Here is a 19,857-nt window from a genome sequence, read left to right on the forward strand (position 1 = left end):
CAAGTTAATGCACTGAACGTGTTGCTCCCTTTGACAGGGTAGAACTCCTATCCCTCTCCTTTGTTTGGCTAGTTACCCCTCTAGTCTAAGCTCAGGGGCTTCCTCTGGGAAGTGTTTCCTGAGACAATTCCATTCCCCTGAAGTCCAGATAACGGCCTCTCCTCTGCTGTTCCACAGCACCCTGGGGGTGCTGCTACTAGACCCTTATCTCACTGCAATTGTTCTTTGCCTTTCTTTACCACCTACCTATGTGCACCTTAAGGGAAAGGGGAGTCTTTATTATCTTTTATCTATAATCTCTACAGTGCCTGGCACAGGGCTCAAAAACTGTTTACTGAAGGGATGGATGGAAAAATACTATTGGTATTTTCCTACTTGTTATTCAGCCTGCTCATATTTAAGGTAAATCGACATCCATAAAAATACACCTAAAATGAGTTATGCAATTCAAAACTGTTACATATATTAATGGTTCAGTTTAAAATTCACATCTCTAATGTTTTTGTACTTTGGCTTTCTCTTCTTCTAACAGAATTATATATACTATTATCATCAGATACCATTCTATTTCAAATTTAGACTTTTCTGACACCTAATGCAATTGATATTACCGATACCTGGTCTTATCACACAGCAGAATGGATTCTCAAACCTATCCGCGTCTTTCAATATGCCATCAAAATAAAAACTGTATATTTTAAAATCAACATAGTTTATTTCATATTATTTTGAAATTCTTTCCTTGTTCAATTATAAACATCTATGTAGGCCGGGCGCGGTGGCTCATGCCTGTAATCCCAGCACTTTGGGAAGCCAAGACGGGTGGATCACGAGGTCAGGAGATCAAGACCATCCTGGCTAACATGGTGAAACCTCGTCTCTACTAAAAATACAAAAAAATTAGCCAGCCTGGTGGCAGGCGCCTGTAGTCCCAGCTACTCGGGAGGCTGAGGCAGGAGAATGGCGGAAACCCGCGAGGCGGAGCTTGCAGTGAGCCAAGATCGCGCCACTGCACTCCAGCCTGGGAGACAGCGAGACTCTGTCAAAAAACAAACAAACAAAAAAGTCTATGTAACTTGTTCTGTGTCACTAATTAATTTTCAACTGCTTAAGGCTATAGAGTTTGTTGCTCTGTAATTACTCAGATTACTGAGTATTCTCAGCTCAGCAGGCCCCCAAATGACCCTTTCCATAAATAACCGGACGCTGAAGACAGTGTGGTAATGGTGAGAGCTCTCACTGGGAAGGCTGGGATAACAAAATGACCACACAACTTCTAAAAGTATAGGCACTGTTTGTTGTTATACTTTCTGCCCCATGGGAGAAAAGACCTAAGCAAAAAGGCTGTTTCTACTGAGTCACCTGATACAGTGTCTACACTGGCATCGATGTGGCCTTATATAGCCCACTTCAGAGAAATATTAGAGTCATTACAGTTCTTGGTTCAAAGCTAAGACACTAACAACTATGTCAACATCTAAGAGAAATCAGACGGCAAACGGAAACACAATATAATCTAAACATGTCACTTTCTGACATAACCTATGCTTCCTCTCTTTATGTCATTTTCATTTCACTGGAAGTGTAGGAAGAGTTAAGAGTATTTTTTTTCATCTGACTGAATCCAGGTATTTACCAAAAGGCTATAAAAACTTTATATATGTCATTCAGCAACCTCCACAATAGCTGGCTTAACAATGATGTTAGTGTGCCAGAAAAGCCAGACATATGCAACTGAGATTTAAAAAATATTTTCTATGAATATTTGAATATGTTGATTACTTTTGTATGTTATTTAGCAAAGTATATTTCTTAGACTTAGTCCCAGAGAAGTATTTAAGAAACACAACTCTGGCCGGGTGCAGTGGCTCACGCCTGTAATCCTAGCACTTTGGGAGGCTGAGGCAGGCAGATCACGAGGTCAAGAGATCGAGACCATCCTGGCCAACATGGTGAAACCCCATCTCTACTAAAAATACAAAAATTAGCTGGGTATGGTGGTGCATGCCTGTAATCGGCAGGTAGAGGTTGCAGTGAGGTGAGATCATGCCACTACACTCCAGCCTGGGCCACAGAGTGAGATTCCGTCTCAAAAAAACAAAAACAAAAACAAAAAAAACAAAAAAAAAAGGAAAGAAAGAAACACAACTCCATAAATATGTTATAAATATTATGTGTCAAAAACAAAATTTTTATAGAGAAGGAAACAAAGTTACTTTCTTTAAATAGTACCAAGAAACATTCAGTAGAGAGATACGGTTGATAACACTTTGTCTAAGCCAAAAACTAACACATCTTCTAACTCTACCCCTTGTTGTCTTTTCCACTTCTTTCAGACTTTAAGGAGTGTCATCTCGTTCTAGTGTTCTGGACCTGACAAATTCTTTGCTTTGCTAATCTATATCCTTTAATGATGTTTATGTACTTAGAAAGTAAGTGTTCTGTCAACCTTCACCTTTCCTCACCCAATAACCAAGTTTTTCAGTGTCCCAAACTTTCCCAGGCTCCTTAGGTGGAAAGGAGGTACATACGCTTTGCAGCATCCCTTACAGCAAGGCTAGAGTTCGTTCACGTAGACCTCTCTCTCTTCCTCACTAGACTGGAGTCCCATGAGGGCAAGGATCCTGTGCAAATCAACTCCACACAGCTGTAGCTATACAGGGTTTCGGCACATGCAGGCTGGCCAAGGAGCCTGTGGTGCACTCTCCCTCCATCTCCCAGCCATGCAGCCTTTGCCAGTTCTCCCCGTCTCCTGAGGGGCACATATGAAAGTGACTTTGTGGTGTTCTAAGGGGAAATGCGCCATGGCTCTCAACAAGGGTGAGATAACACTTTTAGCTTTATTTCTGATACTGCTCTTTGATTATCTGTTGGCTATTTTTCAAACTTCAGGACACCACATCAGTATCTTCAAGGGAAACACTCATGGTGACGTAACAAACCCCCTCCTTCACTTGTTGAATCTTCACCAATGTCTCAGAGTCTAGGTAATATTTTTCTCAATTCATTATCCAGCTTCAACACTGCTCTGGGACTTTGGGCAAATCATGTAAGCTCTAAAGCGAATCATCATCTCTAAAGTGAAGATGATAATGGAACTTACACTTCATAGGGTCGAGTGTTTAGCCCACCAAGTGATCAATAAAGGTTGGCTGTCTTTAGGTTAACGTCCCATAATTATCCCAATTTTTCTAAGGAAGAATTCTCCTAAGAAATCTTTAAAGGCATATTTAAAATGTAATAAATCATGTTACTGACTTGCAAACATATTTATCCCTTCAAAGAAGGCTTCCCTTAATTCCAGTTTTAATGCATCATTCTTTTTTTCATAAAGACCAAAGATGAAATTCTTTGGGATTCACAGCATAAAAATGCTAAAGGGATAATCCCTTCATATTGTGTATAATACCAAATGCTATACATTCAAACGTAAAATTCTAAGTTCCTGACAGTTGGGTTTGAGTTATACTAATCCATGAATCTTAATTGTTACAATTAATACACATAGCATAAGACTTTCCAAAACTTTCATGGTTTCATGTTCAAAAGGTTTAAATGAAAGAGTGCTGCAGACATGCAGGCTACTCCATCCTCTGGACCTTTGCTTCTCCCTCATTATACATTCAAGTATTTAAGAAGATGCAGACAGAATCTCTTTCTTACCTCTCCATCAGCCACGGCAGAATAATTCACTTGGGCAACGGTGACTGTGGTTGGCAATTCTGAAGCATCAGCCAATGTGGCTACTGTTGCCCCCGTACCAACCTAAAAAAAAATATGGAAAGTGATAAGTGTCGCTGGATGGATCCTTCCACTTCTTTACTCAGAAGCTAAGACTCCTTTAATCCCAAATTTAGCGCAGATAACAATGAATATGTCTTATGATGTGAAATCTAAAATCATATTCACTAAAATTATAGTTCAGAGACTATCATGAGTTTCAGAATTTTACTTCAACCAAATAAATCGATATGAGAAGAGCTATCCCACTGCCACATCCATGCCCAGTGTCGGTCAACCAACTTTCTATTCTCACCCCAATTGGAACTTCAGAGGTTCCCAATCAACAAATTGTGTTTTACCTCAGAAGAGGTCATTTAGAAGGAATATTCCCTGATCACTGACAGTGAAACTGTAAAACAGAAGTCATTTTAAGGCCGGGCATGGTGGCTCACATCTGTAATCCCAGCATTTTAGGAGGCCGAGGCAGGAGGATTGCTTGAGTTCAGGAGTTTGAGACCAGCCTAGGCAACAGGGAAAGGCCTTGTCTCTACCAAAATAAAAAAAGTCAGCCAGGCCTGGTGGCGTACACCTGTAGTCCCAGCTACTTGGGAGGCTGAGGTGGGAGAATCACTTGAGCCCGGGGGGTTGAGCCTGCAGTGAGCTGTGATGACAGAGAGAGATCCTGTCTCAAAAAAAAAAGAGCCCTTTAAAAGTGCTTTGTTTTGGAAATGTCCAGGAAGCTACTCATAGCTCTGTATTTAGCAAATGCAAAGAATTTAAACTATTCTTCAGGAATCAATTTCAGGTAGGAAGATGGTGGGGAGCTATATAAAGTTCATACAAGAGTTCGCACAAAGGAAACTCTCCCCAGTCTGAGGTGAGGTGCCCACTGATCCATCTCAGAAGCCACAGTCTGGTAGCCCTCAGGTTTACTCACCTGGATAAGTGAGACAGTGCCATCAGGGTTACTAAAGGTCTGGACGACAGTCTGTGACGGTACGAGATGAGCTATACTGTGTGTGGCTGTGGCCTGCGTTTGCGTTTGCTGATCCTCAAAGGCATACAAAAGGTCTTCCCGCCCATGCTGTTTATAACAGTTTTTAACTATGGTCCGTAGTGCCTGAGTCCATGAAACCTGTCACCAAATGACGGGAAAATCACAGTGAGCCACAAAGAACTTTGGTTATTTAGTCCCAATATGCAATAAGCAGCTACTTCTTTATCAAATCAAACCAAACCAAACCTCTTATAAACTCTCCTAGGATTATTTCCCACAGACTGTTTCTGGTAGAAAGAAGCTGAGTACGAAGTATCAAAGAGGCCTTCTCATTGGTTTCTTCTTGATCAAAGTCTAGTTTACACCCTATTCCAACCTGAGGCCAAACTCTTAAACTTCTTGCAAAGAAAGATTATTCTGATCTAGAATGGCATATTAAGATTCTCAGTAAACTTCCAAGCTAAATGAAAAATAAATACACGGCCGGGTATGGTGGCTCACGCCTGTAATCCCAGCTCTTTGGGGAGGCCGATGAGGGAGGATGACCTGAGGTCGGGAGTTCGAGACCAGCCTGACCAACATGGAGAAACCCCGTCTCTACTAAAAATACAAAATTAGCCAGGCGTGGTGGCGTACGCCTGTAATCCCAACTACTCGGGAGGCTGAGACAGGAGAATCGCTTGAACCTGGGAGGCAGAGGTTGCAGTGAGCCAAGATCGCGCCATTGCACTCCAGCCTGGGCAACAAGAGTGAGATTCTGTCTCACAAAAAAAAAAAAAAAAAAGAAAAAAAAAAGAAAAAGAAAAAGAAAAAGAAAAGAAAAATACGCAAAAAAAGAGTAAGGAATGATATGTAGTTTAGTCTTCTAAAAGTTCTGTTATTAGCAGGCTCAGCTGGCAGACTTCATATCCTTCTAATTCCATATTTACATTGTTCAACAATGATTTTTAGTAACCAGAAATAACAGCATTTCTAAGTGTTCAAGTGATTAATACTTTTACTTCGAGTTTCTTTGACGTTCCCAAGCACTTCATAAAATTAAAACTGCTCCAAAAGGCAACCCCAAAGACACAGTTTAAATTCATGAATCCACCCTAGTCTTCTCTTTACAGTATAGTGATGGAGCGACAAATGGAAAAAGCTCTAAATCAAAGAACATTAGTCTTCAGAGGGACAGGCTTAACATTACACAAAGACTTTTTAGCACAAGATGTAGAAATGACAAAAATTGAAGTGGCTAATTTAGGATGGAAAAGCAATCAGGTAACTCAGTCAGAGGAATTCTCACCCTCTGCTTTTGCTCTTCTGTGCGGACATCACTCCGGACATTTGCCCAGGGGATATCTTCAGGCCACCAGATGGGCTTGCAGCTTTCTTTCCCCCAGCCTGGTTTTCCCCGACCTGTGGAGTACTTGAGCATCTCTGGGATAAATGCCCGAAGCTGGGCCTGGAAGAGAACAGTATGGTCATCAATATTCATGAAAGACATCTGGGGTGTGTTTATGACCCCTTAAATTCTAACCTTATAAAACAGAGAGGTTTCTGGGAAGGTCCCAGAGAATTCTAAGATGTGACTGATGAAAACCCGCTGTTTTCCATAGGTTTCTATATCTCCATGGGTGGTTGAGAATTATAAATATGTTGGTAAAGTGCACCTTAGGCTGCATTTTGTAGACTTCTTCCTATAAGAGTAAGAATATCTGCCCCTAAATTTAATTTCTGCTTCCCAAGATATTACTGGTACTATGGCTTATTTCCCTTCTGTAGTTTTCATGCATGTAAGGTGCCAAACTCAGGGTGTTTTCAACACTGTTCTGGAAGTAGGAATCAATGCAATTAGATAAGAGAGAAATAACAGGTGAACTGATAAAATCGGTATTATTTATAGATGAAGTAACTTTATATCTAGAGAATTCTGAAGAGATCAAATGAAAAACTACTATAAACAATACGAGAATTCAATAAGGTGGCTGATTATAAAATATATGAAAATAAACAGCCTTTAACTTAGTAAAAAGGGAAAATAACCCTAAAACTCTTCTAGAAATTTTCCAGTAAGCTAGGCCACTGTCCATGAGTCTGACATATAGACATAGTAAAACATGTACGAATTTAAATGCATTATGGACTTCATTCAGATTTATTTTACAAATCAAATCCAGACCAAACAGGTTTTAAACCACAAAGACAACTGCCATTCTTATTTCCTGGCATAGTAACCACACTCTGTGTGTGCTGGGGGAGGGTCTACTTTGTGAATATTCTTAATCGCTGATAATGACTTTTGGCAAGAAAAGCAGTTTATCAAGTTATGGTCTATGCCTCCTTCCCAGACCTACTGTTTCCCTTTCACCTGGAGGTCTACAGCACTCCAGAGATAAGTAGCATCCTGCAACTAAGGATGCATCCATATTGCCCCTGCAGTTGAAAACCAAAAAGAGGCCACTTTTAGCAATCAATCAGACTCAGGGGCGTGGATTTATAGTTACAAAGTAAAATAAGAAAAAAACTGAAATGGGAATACTTAAGTATTAATGAGAGAATGAGTATAGCAACACTTTATTATTAAAGATTTCTATAAATATCAGGTGTTCTCATCATTCTTATAATACATATTAGATATTATTTTATGAAAAGATGATACAGATTGTTACATAACAGGGAACCAGGAACCCAATCAGTAATGTTTACCTAATAAAGTTCTGGCTGACTGTAGTCATGCTGTTAAGTCCTGTGCCAAGCCTGCCACTTCACCTCTAAGTCCCCCAATGCCCCCGACAGTCTCCTGCCTACAGGATATGATATAATATACTCCATATATATTTGGCTCTGGCATCAAGCAGCAGGCTGATAGAAACATATCCATTTAAAAACCCATCAGCTGGCTCATGCGGTCATTACTTCAGTTATTTTAAGAAAGTACATTTCAAAGTCATTTTTCCCTTTATTCTAATTTCTTGGGAGTGTGTCTTTTTCTAGGCTCAAATACACAGAGCAGGAAAGGGCTTAATCTTCACACACAATATTTTATACTTCTTCATGTCAAAAAAAAAAATGGCTTTCTCAGAGGTGTAGATTAAATAAACTGATACAGACTTTCATAAACTCCCTTTTCTTTGAACATCATTAACAGTTTCCAAAGAGGAGAATTATTTATATTCATACCTAGGACAGTCTGGAGAAAATGAAATGAGAAGGCTAAATAATTCTAAATTAACAAAATCCTAAAGTGGGTTGGGTACAGTGGCTCACGCCTGTAATCCCTGCACCTTGGGAGGCTCAGGGAGGCAGACTGCTTGAGACCAAGAGTTCGAGCCCAGCTTGGGCAACACAGTGGGACTCTGTCTCTACCAAAAATACAAAACTCAGTCAGCTACAGTGGCACGTGCCTATAGTCCCAGCTACTGGAGAGGCTGAGGCAGGGGGATCGCTTGAGCCCAGGAGGTCAAGGATGCAGCGAGCCATGATGGTGCCACTTCACTCCAGCCTGGGTGACACAGTGAGACCTTGTCTCGAAACAAAACAAAACAAAAACCCTAAAGCAGGTGACAGAGCAAGACCCTGTCTTAAACCAAACAAACAAAACAAAAATCCTAAAGTGGCCAGAAAGCATTCACTGTGGAAAATACTAGACTGATAGAGTCTGCTCAGATCTACCTGGAACCCTATATATTCCCTAATTCTGGTGATCACTTCACTTCTGACGCCTCACCCTATTTGCACCAATAGTTCCTTATGCTCCTCAGTTCTGGGTCACGTGGACACCTTTCATCCTCAAGTCTTGCTTCGGCTCTCCCACCAGGCCTTCCAGCTGAGTTCCAATAACTCAATGTTACTTGAAAGGTGGCCTCAGCATCAGCCTCTTCACTTAAACCCCATCCTACCCTCTCTCCAATCTACTTGTCTTCTCAACTTTTTTATCTTAGCAAGTAGAAAACCACCCTTTCCCCAGATACTCAAACTAAAAATGTCAAAGTTATCTTTACTTTTCTCCTTCAACACTTATCTAGTCACGCATTGCAAGTCCGATTCTTTTGTTTTCTTTGAAATGTCTCTGGTGTCTACCCCTTCTCCTCCAGCCCCACCTTTATTCTAACTTTCTGGCCCAAGGCTAGTGCATCCTTCTAGTTGGCTTTCTTGGGGAACTCCAAGTTCTCCCTTCATTCCTTCTTCCCACATATCCTTGCTGGAGAGATTTTCCTAAATGTTACCTACATAGCTCCAATGCTCAAAACACCTTCAAATGTCTTTTAACGACGGCAACTAAACTAGATCCTTCTGCCCAGCTTTTCAGACCCACTACAATCTGGCTTCACACTACAATCAGTTTCCATTAATTCTCACCACTCAGCCTTGGTCCTCCATCAGACAAGTCTCTGCACTGTCTTATGAACTACTAAGCCCATTCCTGCTTCTCTGCCTTTGTTCTGTCCCCTTGCTGGACTACTTTCCATGCTACTATACCACTCATTCTTTAGTGCCCAGAAAGTCCTACATTCTTTGTGGAACATATACTAACTATTCATTCATTCATTCATTCATTCATTATCTCTCTCTCTCTCTCTCATATACTAACTATTCATCCATTTTCATTCTCTCTCTCTCTCTCTCTCTCTCTCAGATCTTGCTCTGTGGTCCAGGCTGGAGTGCAGTGGCATGAACACAACTCAATGCAGCCTCAACCTCCAGGGCTTAAGGGATCCTCCTGCTTCAGCCTTCAGTAGTTGGGACTAAAGGTGCATGCCACTATGCCCAGCTATTTCTTTTTCTTTCTTTCTTTTTTTTTTTTCTGTAGAGAAGGGGTCTCCCAATGTTGCCCAGGCTGATCTCAAACTCCTGGCCTGAAGCAATCCTCCTGCCTCGACCTCCCAAAGTGTTGGGATTTCACGTGTGAGTCATTGCACTCAGCTTCACTTCTCTTAAGTTACCTCTTTCTACCAAAAAGAACACAAGGGCTGGGCGCTGTGGCTCACGCCTGTAATCCCAGCACTTTGGGAGGTCAAGGCGAGCGGATTCCCTGAGGTCAGGAATTTAAGACCCACTTGGCCAACATGGTGAAACACCATCTTTACTAAAAATACAAAAATTAGCCAGCCATGGTGGCACATACCTGTATTGCCAGTTACTCGGGAGGCTGAGGCAGGAGAATCGCTTGAACCCAGGAGGCTGAGGTTGCAGTGAGCTATGATCGCTCAACTACACTCTAGCCTGGGTGACAGAGCAAGACTCCATCTCAAAAATACAAAACAAAACAAAACAAAACAAAAGACCCAGAGTTGGCTCTGAATCTTAATTTTCTCATCTGTAAAATAGTAATAATAGCAAATATACAGTGTCAATTAAGAGGCTGAGATAGCAGGCATATTAATTAATAGCAGTTTTATTATTATTACCTTAGTCATCAAGCCATCCTTTTTTCAGCAACTTCTACAGTATTCATAACTTTTGTTCTAAAATTTAGAGTTTAATTTGTTATAAAATTTAGGTGCATCATAGCTCTTTGGCAACTGATTGATAATTCTGATTTTATAATAAGAAAAAATTGTTCTTTTTTTTAAAAAAGTAGATGCTTTAAGCATCCACTCTTCAAATCTATTAAATAAAACTACTCTAAATGTAAAACAAATAAGGACTCAGAAACATCATGGCTTTAATCCAGGACAGTTTTAATCCTTAATCTGCTACAGGTTGAGCATCCCTAATCTGAAGATCTGAAATCTGGAATGTTTCAAGAGTCACATGTGGAAAATTCCACCCATGACCTCCAGTGACAGGTCACAGTCAAAATTCTATTTCATGCATAAGGTGTATATAAAACACAAATAAATTTTGTGTTTAGATCGTGGTCCCATCTCCAAGATATCTCACTAGGTATATGCAAATGTTAAAAAAATCAAAAAATATATGAAATCCGACATACCCAAACATTTCGGGCAGGCAGTACTCAATCTATATTAAGTTTCTATCAAGTCTAAATGTGACCATTTGCCAAAAAGAAATATTTAAAAGATAAATAAGATTTTACTTTTAAATCAGGGAAAATAGGGAATTTATTCCCCCAATGCAAACAAATAGCTAGCTTTCTGAAACAGTTTACTAATACTGAACACACTGTAATGTACATAAAGACATTCATCGTTAGTTTTTCAACGATGGGTAAAGTGGAAAAAAGCAGAGGTGGCAGAAGAATGAGTTTATATGTATCTGAAACAAGGTTGAGGATGAGAAATAAAGGGTGCTAGAACTAAGAAGGAACAAATTGACCATTTGGACCAATTATTTGCTTTGAAGCAAGCAAGCTATTACTAACACACCCACAATGTACAGGAAGTTTAGGTGCATTGTTCTGCTGGGTCCCTGAGCATTAAAAATTTGTATTAATATAAGCAGTTCCTTCTCGCACATGCGCTCTTTCTCTCCCCTCAATTAAAAAAAGGGGTGGGGGAAATGTACAAGCAGATTACTAATGGAAATTGTCAGAAAAAAAGGTAACCATAATTAGAGGAAAGACAGAACTGGGAAACTTTTCAAAGATGATTTATGTGCTAGAAATCTCTGGATGAGAAATGTTTCAAATTCCTAGGAAGATGATCCCAGAGGCTAATATGAGAAGCAGGAGACACAGAAACAGTACAAAAAGAAGGTTACTTCCACAGGCTGAAACCCCATCAAGTCAAAAAATGGAACCAGAGTGAAATCAGCTGCTGGCATACAAGTTCTAATTCAGGAGCAGATCATAGCTCTTAAAAGTGCTAATTATCAAGCATATAAAATTTGCCCCTATACCAAAAGAAGTAAAAGGTATTTTCTACTATAAGAGTTTGTTTTTCAGGTGTGTACATTTTGGGAATGAAGGGTATTTTTTACTTTTAAATGCTTAACAGATGATTTGACTTCATTGAAAAAGGCAATCTTCCTACAGGTTATTTTTACACTGTCCCAAATAAACAGTGCTAAGGCTAAAGAGACTATTAATAAAGGGAAACTAGCAGTCCAGTACAGGAAGAGTTAAATGATTCCTTTCCAGAATTCGGAACTGTGCTCTCATTACCCGTTGAATTAATTACTGGTCCTGGAGAGTTTTGGAAACCAAAGCTTTTTGATGTGCTTGTTAAGGAAGGTTTGTCTTTAATCCACAGGGAGACAATCAACAGGATCAGCAAAGCTAAAGCCTAACCTCTCAGACTGTCCTTTAATTGGGCTGGAACAAGCTTTCCTGGACTCTCATTTTGATTTAGGGCTTTAGGTGGGCCTAAGGTACCCTAGCTTGGTCAGTAAAGCCACACCAAACCAGCAAAGAATAGAAAATACTACCACTTCCCGGGACAATCAGCAAAGATAAGGATATCAAATTCATGCCCATGTCAGTGAAAAGTAAAGATTATGTGGAAACCACAGATAGGTTTAAAATAAAAGGTTCTCTAAAACTCTAAAACGTCTAATCCAATCAAAATAAAAAAAAATTCTTGCTATGCTAGAAATTTCCTTTGTAAATTCAGTTAATTCTTTGCTATCCAACAATGCATTATCCTTACATATCCCCCAAATACCCTCTCCTCTCGTTCGCTCTATCTTTGCTCTGCATTTACCTGAGTCTAGGGATTTTGAGGCTCCTGATGTCCATTTAGGCTCAATTACCAAGAACAGGTCTTTCAAACCAACATATGTGCTACCTCCACCTCTACTGAAGAGGTCAGAGAATGCATAATAAATTTTAAGAGAAGGCAGTTGAAAGCAAATCATGCTGAAAGGTTATGTTTTGCGTAGCCTACAGAAAATAGGAATGTAGCAGGGAAGGAAAAATGGAGATTTTTCAGACTGTGGCAACACTATTTTAACTTAAAATTATTACCGTCCAGGCTGACAGACCCAATTATATTTGAATGGATAGGCCAGGCGCGGTGGTTCACGCTTGTAATCCCAGCACTTTGAGAGGCCGAGGCAGGTGGATCACGAGGTCAGGAGATCGAGACCACGGTGAAACCCCGTCTCTACTGAAAATGCAGGAAAAAAAAAAAAAAAATTAGCCGGGCGTGGTGGCAGGCGCCTGTAGTCCCAGCTACTCGGAGAGGCTGAGGCAGGAGAATGGCGTGAACCCGGGAGGCAGAGTTTGCAGTGAGCCGAGATCACGCCACTGTATTCCAGCCTGGGCAACAGTGAGACTCCGTCTCAAAAAACAAACAAAACAAAACAAATAAACAAAAAATTGAATGCATATCTAAAGGGCATTAAAGAGCTAAAGCAAAGTGATTCATTTGCCCAATGTTTGGAATTATTTGTACTACTGATCTCTGTTCAGAGAGATGACTATAGTGGTTATTATCAGAAACACCATTCCAAGCAGAAACACTGGCTTCTCTTAATCTCATTTCCCCTAAAAACACATTCCCATAGAAAACACAAGAAGAGCAAGTTTGGAGAAAAGATGAACATAACTTCAGAATTAGTGAATTTGAAGGCCAGCCAACGAAGGCACTCAATTAGACTCCTCTCTCAAGTCAAGACTTCTGCTTCTGTATCTCGGCACCCCCAACCTATCAAACTTTCTCCCTCTCATTAATCAAAATGCTCTTAAAGTCCTACTTTCTCTTTGAAGAACACAGGTTGGTTAGTTTCTGTTACCTTATGCTTGTTGTACTCTTCTGTACAAAAATGTAAATAATATAGGTAAAGTCAAAGTCCTCTTTGCCATCTATTCTCCCTCAATCCAGTCTCCTGTCCAGAGGCATGAGTCTGATGAACAGCCTTCCTTCTAGGCCAGATTCTATACATCTACATAAATACATGCTAGAAAGGCAGTTTTATGCGATTAAAGAAAAACACAAATGTATTTTTGTGTTTGTACACTATTTGATAACTTGTTTTTTCCACTTAACATTTTGTCAGAGATCTTCTCATGGTAGTGCAACTACAATAATTTTTAAAAACAGTTGCCTAGTATCCATGGTATAGAATTTCCATTTTATTTAGCTATTCCCCTACTGATAAACATTTAGATTGCTTACAGTTTCTCTTGCTGTACAAACAGTGCTTGTACATGCTTCTTTGTGCACAGAAAACTTGTGCACAGAAAATTCAGAAAAGTGGAATTGCTGGTTAAAGGGTATATGGATTTAACATTTTAATACACTGCCAAATTGTCCTCCAGAAAGACTTTGCCAATTCCACTGTCACTAAGAGTACTAGACAATACCCATTCATCCTCTTCCACATTTTATTACCAAGTTTTCTCTCTCTTTTTTAATTTTTCTTGAGACAGTCTCACTATATCACCCAGGCTGGAGTGCAATGGTGCGATCTCGGCTCACTGCAACCTCCGCCTCCCGGGTTCAAGTGAACCTCCTGCCTCAACCTGTAGCTGGGACTACAGGCGTGCGCTACCATGGCTGGCTAATTGTTTTGTATTTTTAGTAGAGATGGGGTTTCACCATGTTGGCCAGGCTGGTCTTGAACTCCTGACCTCAAGTGATCCACCCTCCTCAGCCTCCCAAAGTGCTGGGATACAGGCATGAGCCACTGCACCCAGCCTTACTATCAAGTTTTCTTATTTTGGCTCATCTGACATGGGGGAAATGGTTTCTTATTTTAATTTCCATTACCAGTGAGTTGACAATCTTTTTATATGTTTACTGGTTATTTTTCCTTTCTGTGAACTGCTTATAATGTTTGCTTATTTTTCTAATTATCTTTATCTTATGAATATGAAGAAAATATTAATCTGCTCTGGATATTAATTCTGTCATATAAATTGCAAATATTTCCTTAGTCCAGTTGTATCCTATGTAAGTAATTTATATGGCTAGTTTCTTCTCTTTAGTATTTCTGAATATACCCTTATTCTTTACTTGAAATATGCTATGTTCTATTTAAGAACACAACCAGTGTTTTTATTTGTTACGTATATATTCTCTCTTTCTTTTCCTTTCTTTTTTGAGACAGGGTCTCGCTCTTTTGCTCAGGCTGAAGTGCAGTGGCGTGATCATGACTTATCACTGCAGCCCTGAACTCCTGGGCTCAAGTGATCCTCCCACCTCAGCCTCCTGAGTAGGTGGGACTATGGATGCACCACCATGCCTAGCTAATTTTTAAATTTTTAGTAGAGATGAGGTCTTGCTGTGTTGCCCAGGTTGGTCTCAAAACTCCTGGCCTCAAACCATCCTCCTGCCTCGACCTCCCAAAGTGCTGGGATTACAAGCAAGAGCCACCACATCTGGCCCATATATATTCTCTTAATCTCATCATGCCTACTAAACATGACAAGACATCATATACGTAAACATTTTATGATAATTTCAGACAGTAAGAAGAACCTGCTTTGCCAGTAAATTCTGGAGAAGCAGTTTCGAATTGTGATCCACCATAGTGGTTTTCAAAGTTGCCTGCACACTGGAATCACTTGGAGAGTTTAAACACTGCAGATGCCTAGATCCCATCCCTGAAGGCTGTGACTTCATTGGTCTGGAGTGTAGCCTGGGCACTAGGATTTTAAGTTCCCTAGGTGATTCTATTATGCAGCCAATTTTGAGAACCACCAAACTAAAATACTTTTTATCCAGTCCTTCTTTTCAAAAAAAATTTTTTTAAACAATGGCAAAATACACATAACATTTATTATTTTAACATGTACCATTTAGTGACACTAAATATGTTCACAATGTTGTATAACCATCATCATTGTATCTAGAACTTTTTGTTTTTTTTTTTTTTTTTTGAGATGGAGTCTCGCACTGTCTCCCAGGCTGGAGGGCAATGGTGCTATCTCAGCTTACTACAACCTCTGCCTCCTGAGTTCAAGCAATTCTCCTGCCTCAGCCTCCCAAGTAGCTGGGATTACAGACACCTGCCACCATGCCCAGCTAATTTTTTGTATTTTTAGTGGAGACGGGGTTTCACTATGTTGGCCAGGCTGGTCTCAAACTCCGGATCTCGTGATCTGCCTGCCTCAGCCTCCCAAAGTGCTGGGATTACAGGTGTAAGCCGCCATGCCTGGCCTATTTCTAGAACTTTTAAAGCATCATCTCAAACAAATTCTGTGCCCACTAAAACAATAACTCCTGACTTCTACGTCCCCATAGTCCCTGGTAACTTATATTTTCTTTCTTTCTTTCTTTCTTTTTTTTTTTTTTTGAGATGGTGTCTCTCTCTGTCACCCAGGCTGGAGTGCAGTGGCGCAATCTCGGCTCACTATAACCTCCACCTCCCGGGTTCAAGCGATTCTCCTGCCTCAGCGTTCCCAGTAGCTAGGATTGCAGGCACCTGCCACCATACCCAGCTATTTTTTTTGTAAATAATACAAAAAAATTTTTAGTAGAGACAGGGTTTCACCATGTTGGCCAAGCTGGTCTCGAACTCCAGACCTCAAGTGATCCACTTGCCTTGGCCTTCTAAAGTGTCAGTATTAGGCGTGAGCCATCGCGCCCGGCCACTTCTATTTTCTATCTTTATCATTTTGCCCACTCTAGATACCTCATATAAGTAGAATCACCCAATGTTTTCCTTCTGTGTCCCGCTTATTTCAATCAGCATAATGTTTTCTACTTTTTGGGTAGAAGAGGTGAGACCTATATTTTTTTCAAAACAGAACAAAACTCTCAAAAAACTTAAGCAGATAACTGACTGGCTGTTTTCTAAGTAAAACATCTCTAAAGCCTTGTGAATAACTCCTTCCTAATGAAGCAAGCACTGTGCTGAACATTTCAGAAGGTTTACCTGAAACTGCTATAAATTACTATCCTGTTGCATCATCAAGCCACGGGAATATTAAAGCAACAAAGATTGCCCCAGTGACAGTAAGAGGAGGGCAGTAAGTTCAAGGAAGGTGAGGGAAGGGAGAAGGGAAAGAAGAGTGGATATTAATCAATAATACTGCCCAGGTCTTTCCAGTGATGCTTCTTCTAGAATTATAATATATGCCTGGATGTGTTCCAATACAGATTCCAAAGAGACCACCTCCCAAGAACAAGAGAAGCCTATAGGACCCACGTCTGGTAAAGAGCAGAATTGATTTTCCACTAGCGAAATCATAATTATTGCTTAAAGACTCTGCAAGAAGCTACGCAATTCCTTGAACTCAAAGCATAGTCTGAGAAACAGCAGCATTGACATCACCTGGGGGCTCACCAGCAAGGCAGAACCTCAGGCCCATTCCAGACCTACTGATTCCTAATCTGCATTTGAACACGACTTCTCAGGTGACTGCTGCACACTCGGAAGTTTGAGAGGCACTGACTTAGCCCATCCACTAGGCCCTGGTCTGTAGTATCCTAAAACAAATTTGCTAACCTGACTTTCAAAATCTGAAAAAGGAGACTTTACTGTAAATGAATTCTGGGGTTGCAGAACCTACCCCAAACTAAGGATCCCTTTTGCTAAGCTTTATCTCAACCTCCTCCAATTCTAAACAGATATGGAATAAGTATAGAGTAAGTTCCAGCCACTATTCTTAAAGGTGATTCGAAATCCAAATTTTCATTTTAATTACTAAAAACACCACAGACATATGTAGTTTTCTAACACACACACCCACCTCCCACCCCGCCCCCACCAAAATAAGGACTATTCCAACTCATGGCACCAAAACAAGAGACTTAAAATCTTACTATAGTTATAATAGTAAAAACAGAAACTTTTCAGGTAAAACGTCCTATTTACTAATAAAGAATCATACTTTCAACGAAACAAAAAAGACAAAAGCCAAAACCCAAGAGAGCTGCTTCCTAAAAGAACAGAGCATTTAGTTCTCACAGAACTTCAGACATCGTTATGTGCAATTTTTATCTGTGTAGGAGACAATTTTGAGAGTTTTGGGGCAAGTAAAAAATTCTCTTAAAAAGCAAATGTTGGCTGGGTGCGGTGGCTCACACCTGTGAGCCACACCTAAAACTTTGGAAGGCCAAGGAGGGCAGATTGCCCGAGCTCAGGAATTCGAGATCAGCCTGACATGGTGAAATCCGTCTTTACTAAAAATACAAAAAAATTAACCTAGCGTGGTGGCCTGCGCCTGTAATCCAAGCTACTGGGGAGGCTGAGGCAGGAGAATCACTTGAACCCAGTAGGTGGAGGTTGCAGTGAGCCGAGATTGCACCATTTCACCCCAGCCTGGGCGACACAGTGAGACTGTCTCAAAAAAAAAAAGAAAAGAAAAAAGAAAAGTAAATGTTTAGTGCAGACTGGCTGAAAGAGTCAACCTGAATAATGAATACAATACAGTTTTATACAAAAAAGATTTTTTAAAAAGCACTGGCAATATGAATGCAGCCCTAAGTTCTATTTGTCACTAGCTTCCTTCATACATTTCATTTTCTATTTATGCCTCAATTTTCAATCTGAAAAATATTTTGTTTTCGTAGACACCAGGGAAAAGAAAAAAAAAAGCCAGCTGTATTGTTCCACTTAACTGTTGAGAAAAATTAAAATTCTTGGTTCATGAACTTTCTCTAATAAAGCATGGCTGAGAGATGGTATGTTCAGGTTATTAAAAAATGAATATAGGCAATACATATAATTACCATTAATAATTAGTAATAATACCTTGGTGTGGTGCTTTAGTTTTCAAAACATTTTCCTACACCAAATTTTATTTTTCTTCCTCTGACTCCTTAAGGTAGGAGGGCATGTATTTCATCAGAAGATGAAAGTGAGAACCATGGTTATACGTAGTAGAATTGAGACTAGAAAATAGATCTTCTGACTCTGAGTTAGTATTCTTTCCAATAAATCATGCTAACTTTCTCATTTGTAAAGATACAAAATAATGCAACGCATAATATTAGAACAATATTGAATATAATTTACTCTCTTTAGACGATTCAGAATGTATCTTAGGATCCTATATAGATTTGTAAGTTAGGGTCATCAATATCAAGTCATCTCTATACCATCAAGTGCAGATAAGATGATAATAGAGCTGTCTGGTTAACCCAAGTCTATCTCTATTACAGTCCAGTTTGATAGTTCTAGAATTTTATCACTTCAAGGAAGTCATAAATTACCCATATGTTCTGAAATCTAGAATTAATGTCCAGTAAAATGTACTTGTTCTTAATGGCTATAAACCATATCTGAGCTCTGCTTCCTTGACTATAAAATAAGAATTTTTAAGACACACATACACACACACACAAACGTGGATTAAATGAGATGCCCCTGTAAAGAACTTAGCAGTGTGCCTTCCAACACAAAGTATCTATTTAAGAGGAAAATAAGGGGGGGGGAAAAGAGAGATGTTGACATCTTCATGCTAACATAAATAAAAATAATCTTTGGGCAAAACAAAGCAGAAACATTATCAAACTTTGCACTTTATTTGTTTGTTTGTTTGTTTATTTATTTATTTATTTATTTATTTATTTATATATTTTTTGAGACAGAGTTTCGCTCTTGTTGCCCCAGGCTGGAGTGCAATGGTGCGATCTCAGCTCACCGCAACCTCCGCCTTCTGGGTTCAAGTGATTCTCCTGCCTCAGCCTCCCGAGTAGCTGCGATTACAGGCATGCACCACTAAGCCTGGCTAATTTTGTATTTATTAATTTTTTTAGTAGAGACGGGGTTTCTCCATGTTGGTCAGGTTGGTCTCGAACTCCTGACCTCAGGTGATCTACCCACCTCAGCCTCCCAAAGTGCTGGGATTACAGGTGTGAGCCACTGCGCTTGGCCTAACTTTGCACTTTAAAAAATTCAAGTTTAATATAAAATAGGAAAATAGTTTTTTGTATTTCTATTATAAAAGCAATTCATGCTTATTTAGATAAAATGAAAATCACCTATAATGCCACCATGCATAGATAATTAGTGTTAATATTTTAATGTACATCCCTCCAAGTTCTATACACACATTTTATGTTATTGTTTTAGAAAATGAGATAAATCAGCTCAATTCTGTGTTCCCGGAATTTAAAAAAAAAAAAAAAAAATCTCCCAAAAGAAACAGAAAAATAAAGCCCTAAACCCCTCAAATTACGGTATATAAGAAATGCTACTTTACAATCAGTTTTTTTTTTTGAGACGGAGTCTTGCTCTGTCAACCAGGCTGGAGTGCAGTGGCATGATCTGGGCTCACTGTAACCTCCACCTCCCAGGTTCAAGCGATTCTCCTGCCTCAGCCTCCCGAGTAGCTGGATTACAGGGGCGTGCCAACA

At 39.8% G+C, this 19,857-nt stretch overlaps 1 protein-coding gene across 13 annotated transcripts in view; it reads right to left on the minus strand.

The window, feature by feature from the left end:
* The window catches only part of NRF1 (nuclear respiratory factor 1), a 147,553-nt gene that overhangs the window by 44,787 nt on the left and 82,909 nt on the right, over nucleotides 1-19,857 (minus strand). For all 13 annotated transcript variants that reach the window (XM_021936260.2, XM_009203855.4, XM_017957160.3 and 10 more), the window contains 3 exons: nucleotides 6,009-6,167; nucleotides 4,661-4,858; nucleotides 3,664-3,765 (listed from right to left, as the gene is read on the minus strand). In XM_021936260.2, the coding sequence (XP_021791952.1) occupies nucleotides 3,664-3,765; nucleotides 4,661-4,858; nucleotides 6,009-6,167 (459 nt within the window). The remainder of the gene's footprint in view (nucleotides 1-3,663; nucleotides 3,766-4,660; nucleotides 4,859-6,008; nucleotides 6,168-19,857) is intronic.

The sequence above is a fragment of the Papio anubis genome, chromosome 4 (genome assembly GCF_008728515.1).
Source record: "Papio anubis isolate 15944 chromosome 4, Panubis1.0, whole genome shotgun sequence".
NCBI classification, from domain to species: Eukaryota; Metazoa; Chordata; class Mammalia; order Primates; family Cercopithecidae; genus Papio; species Papio anubis.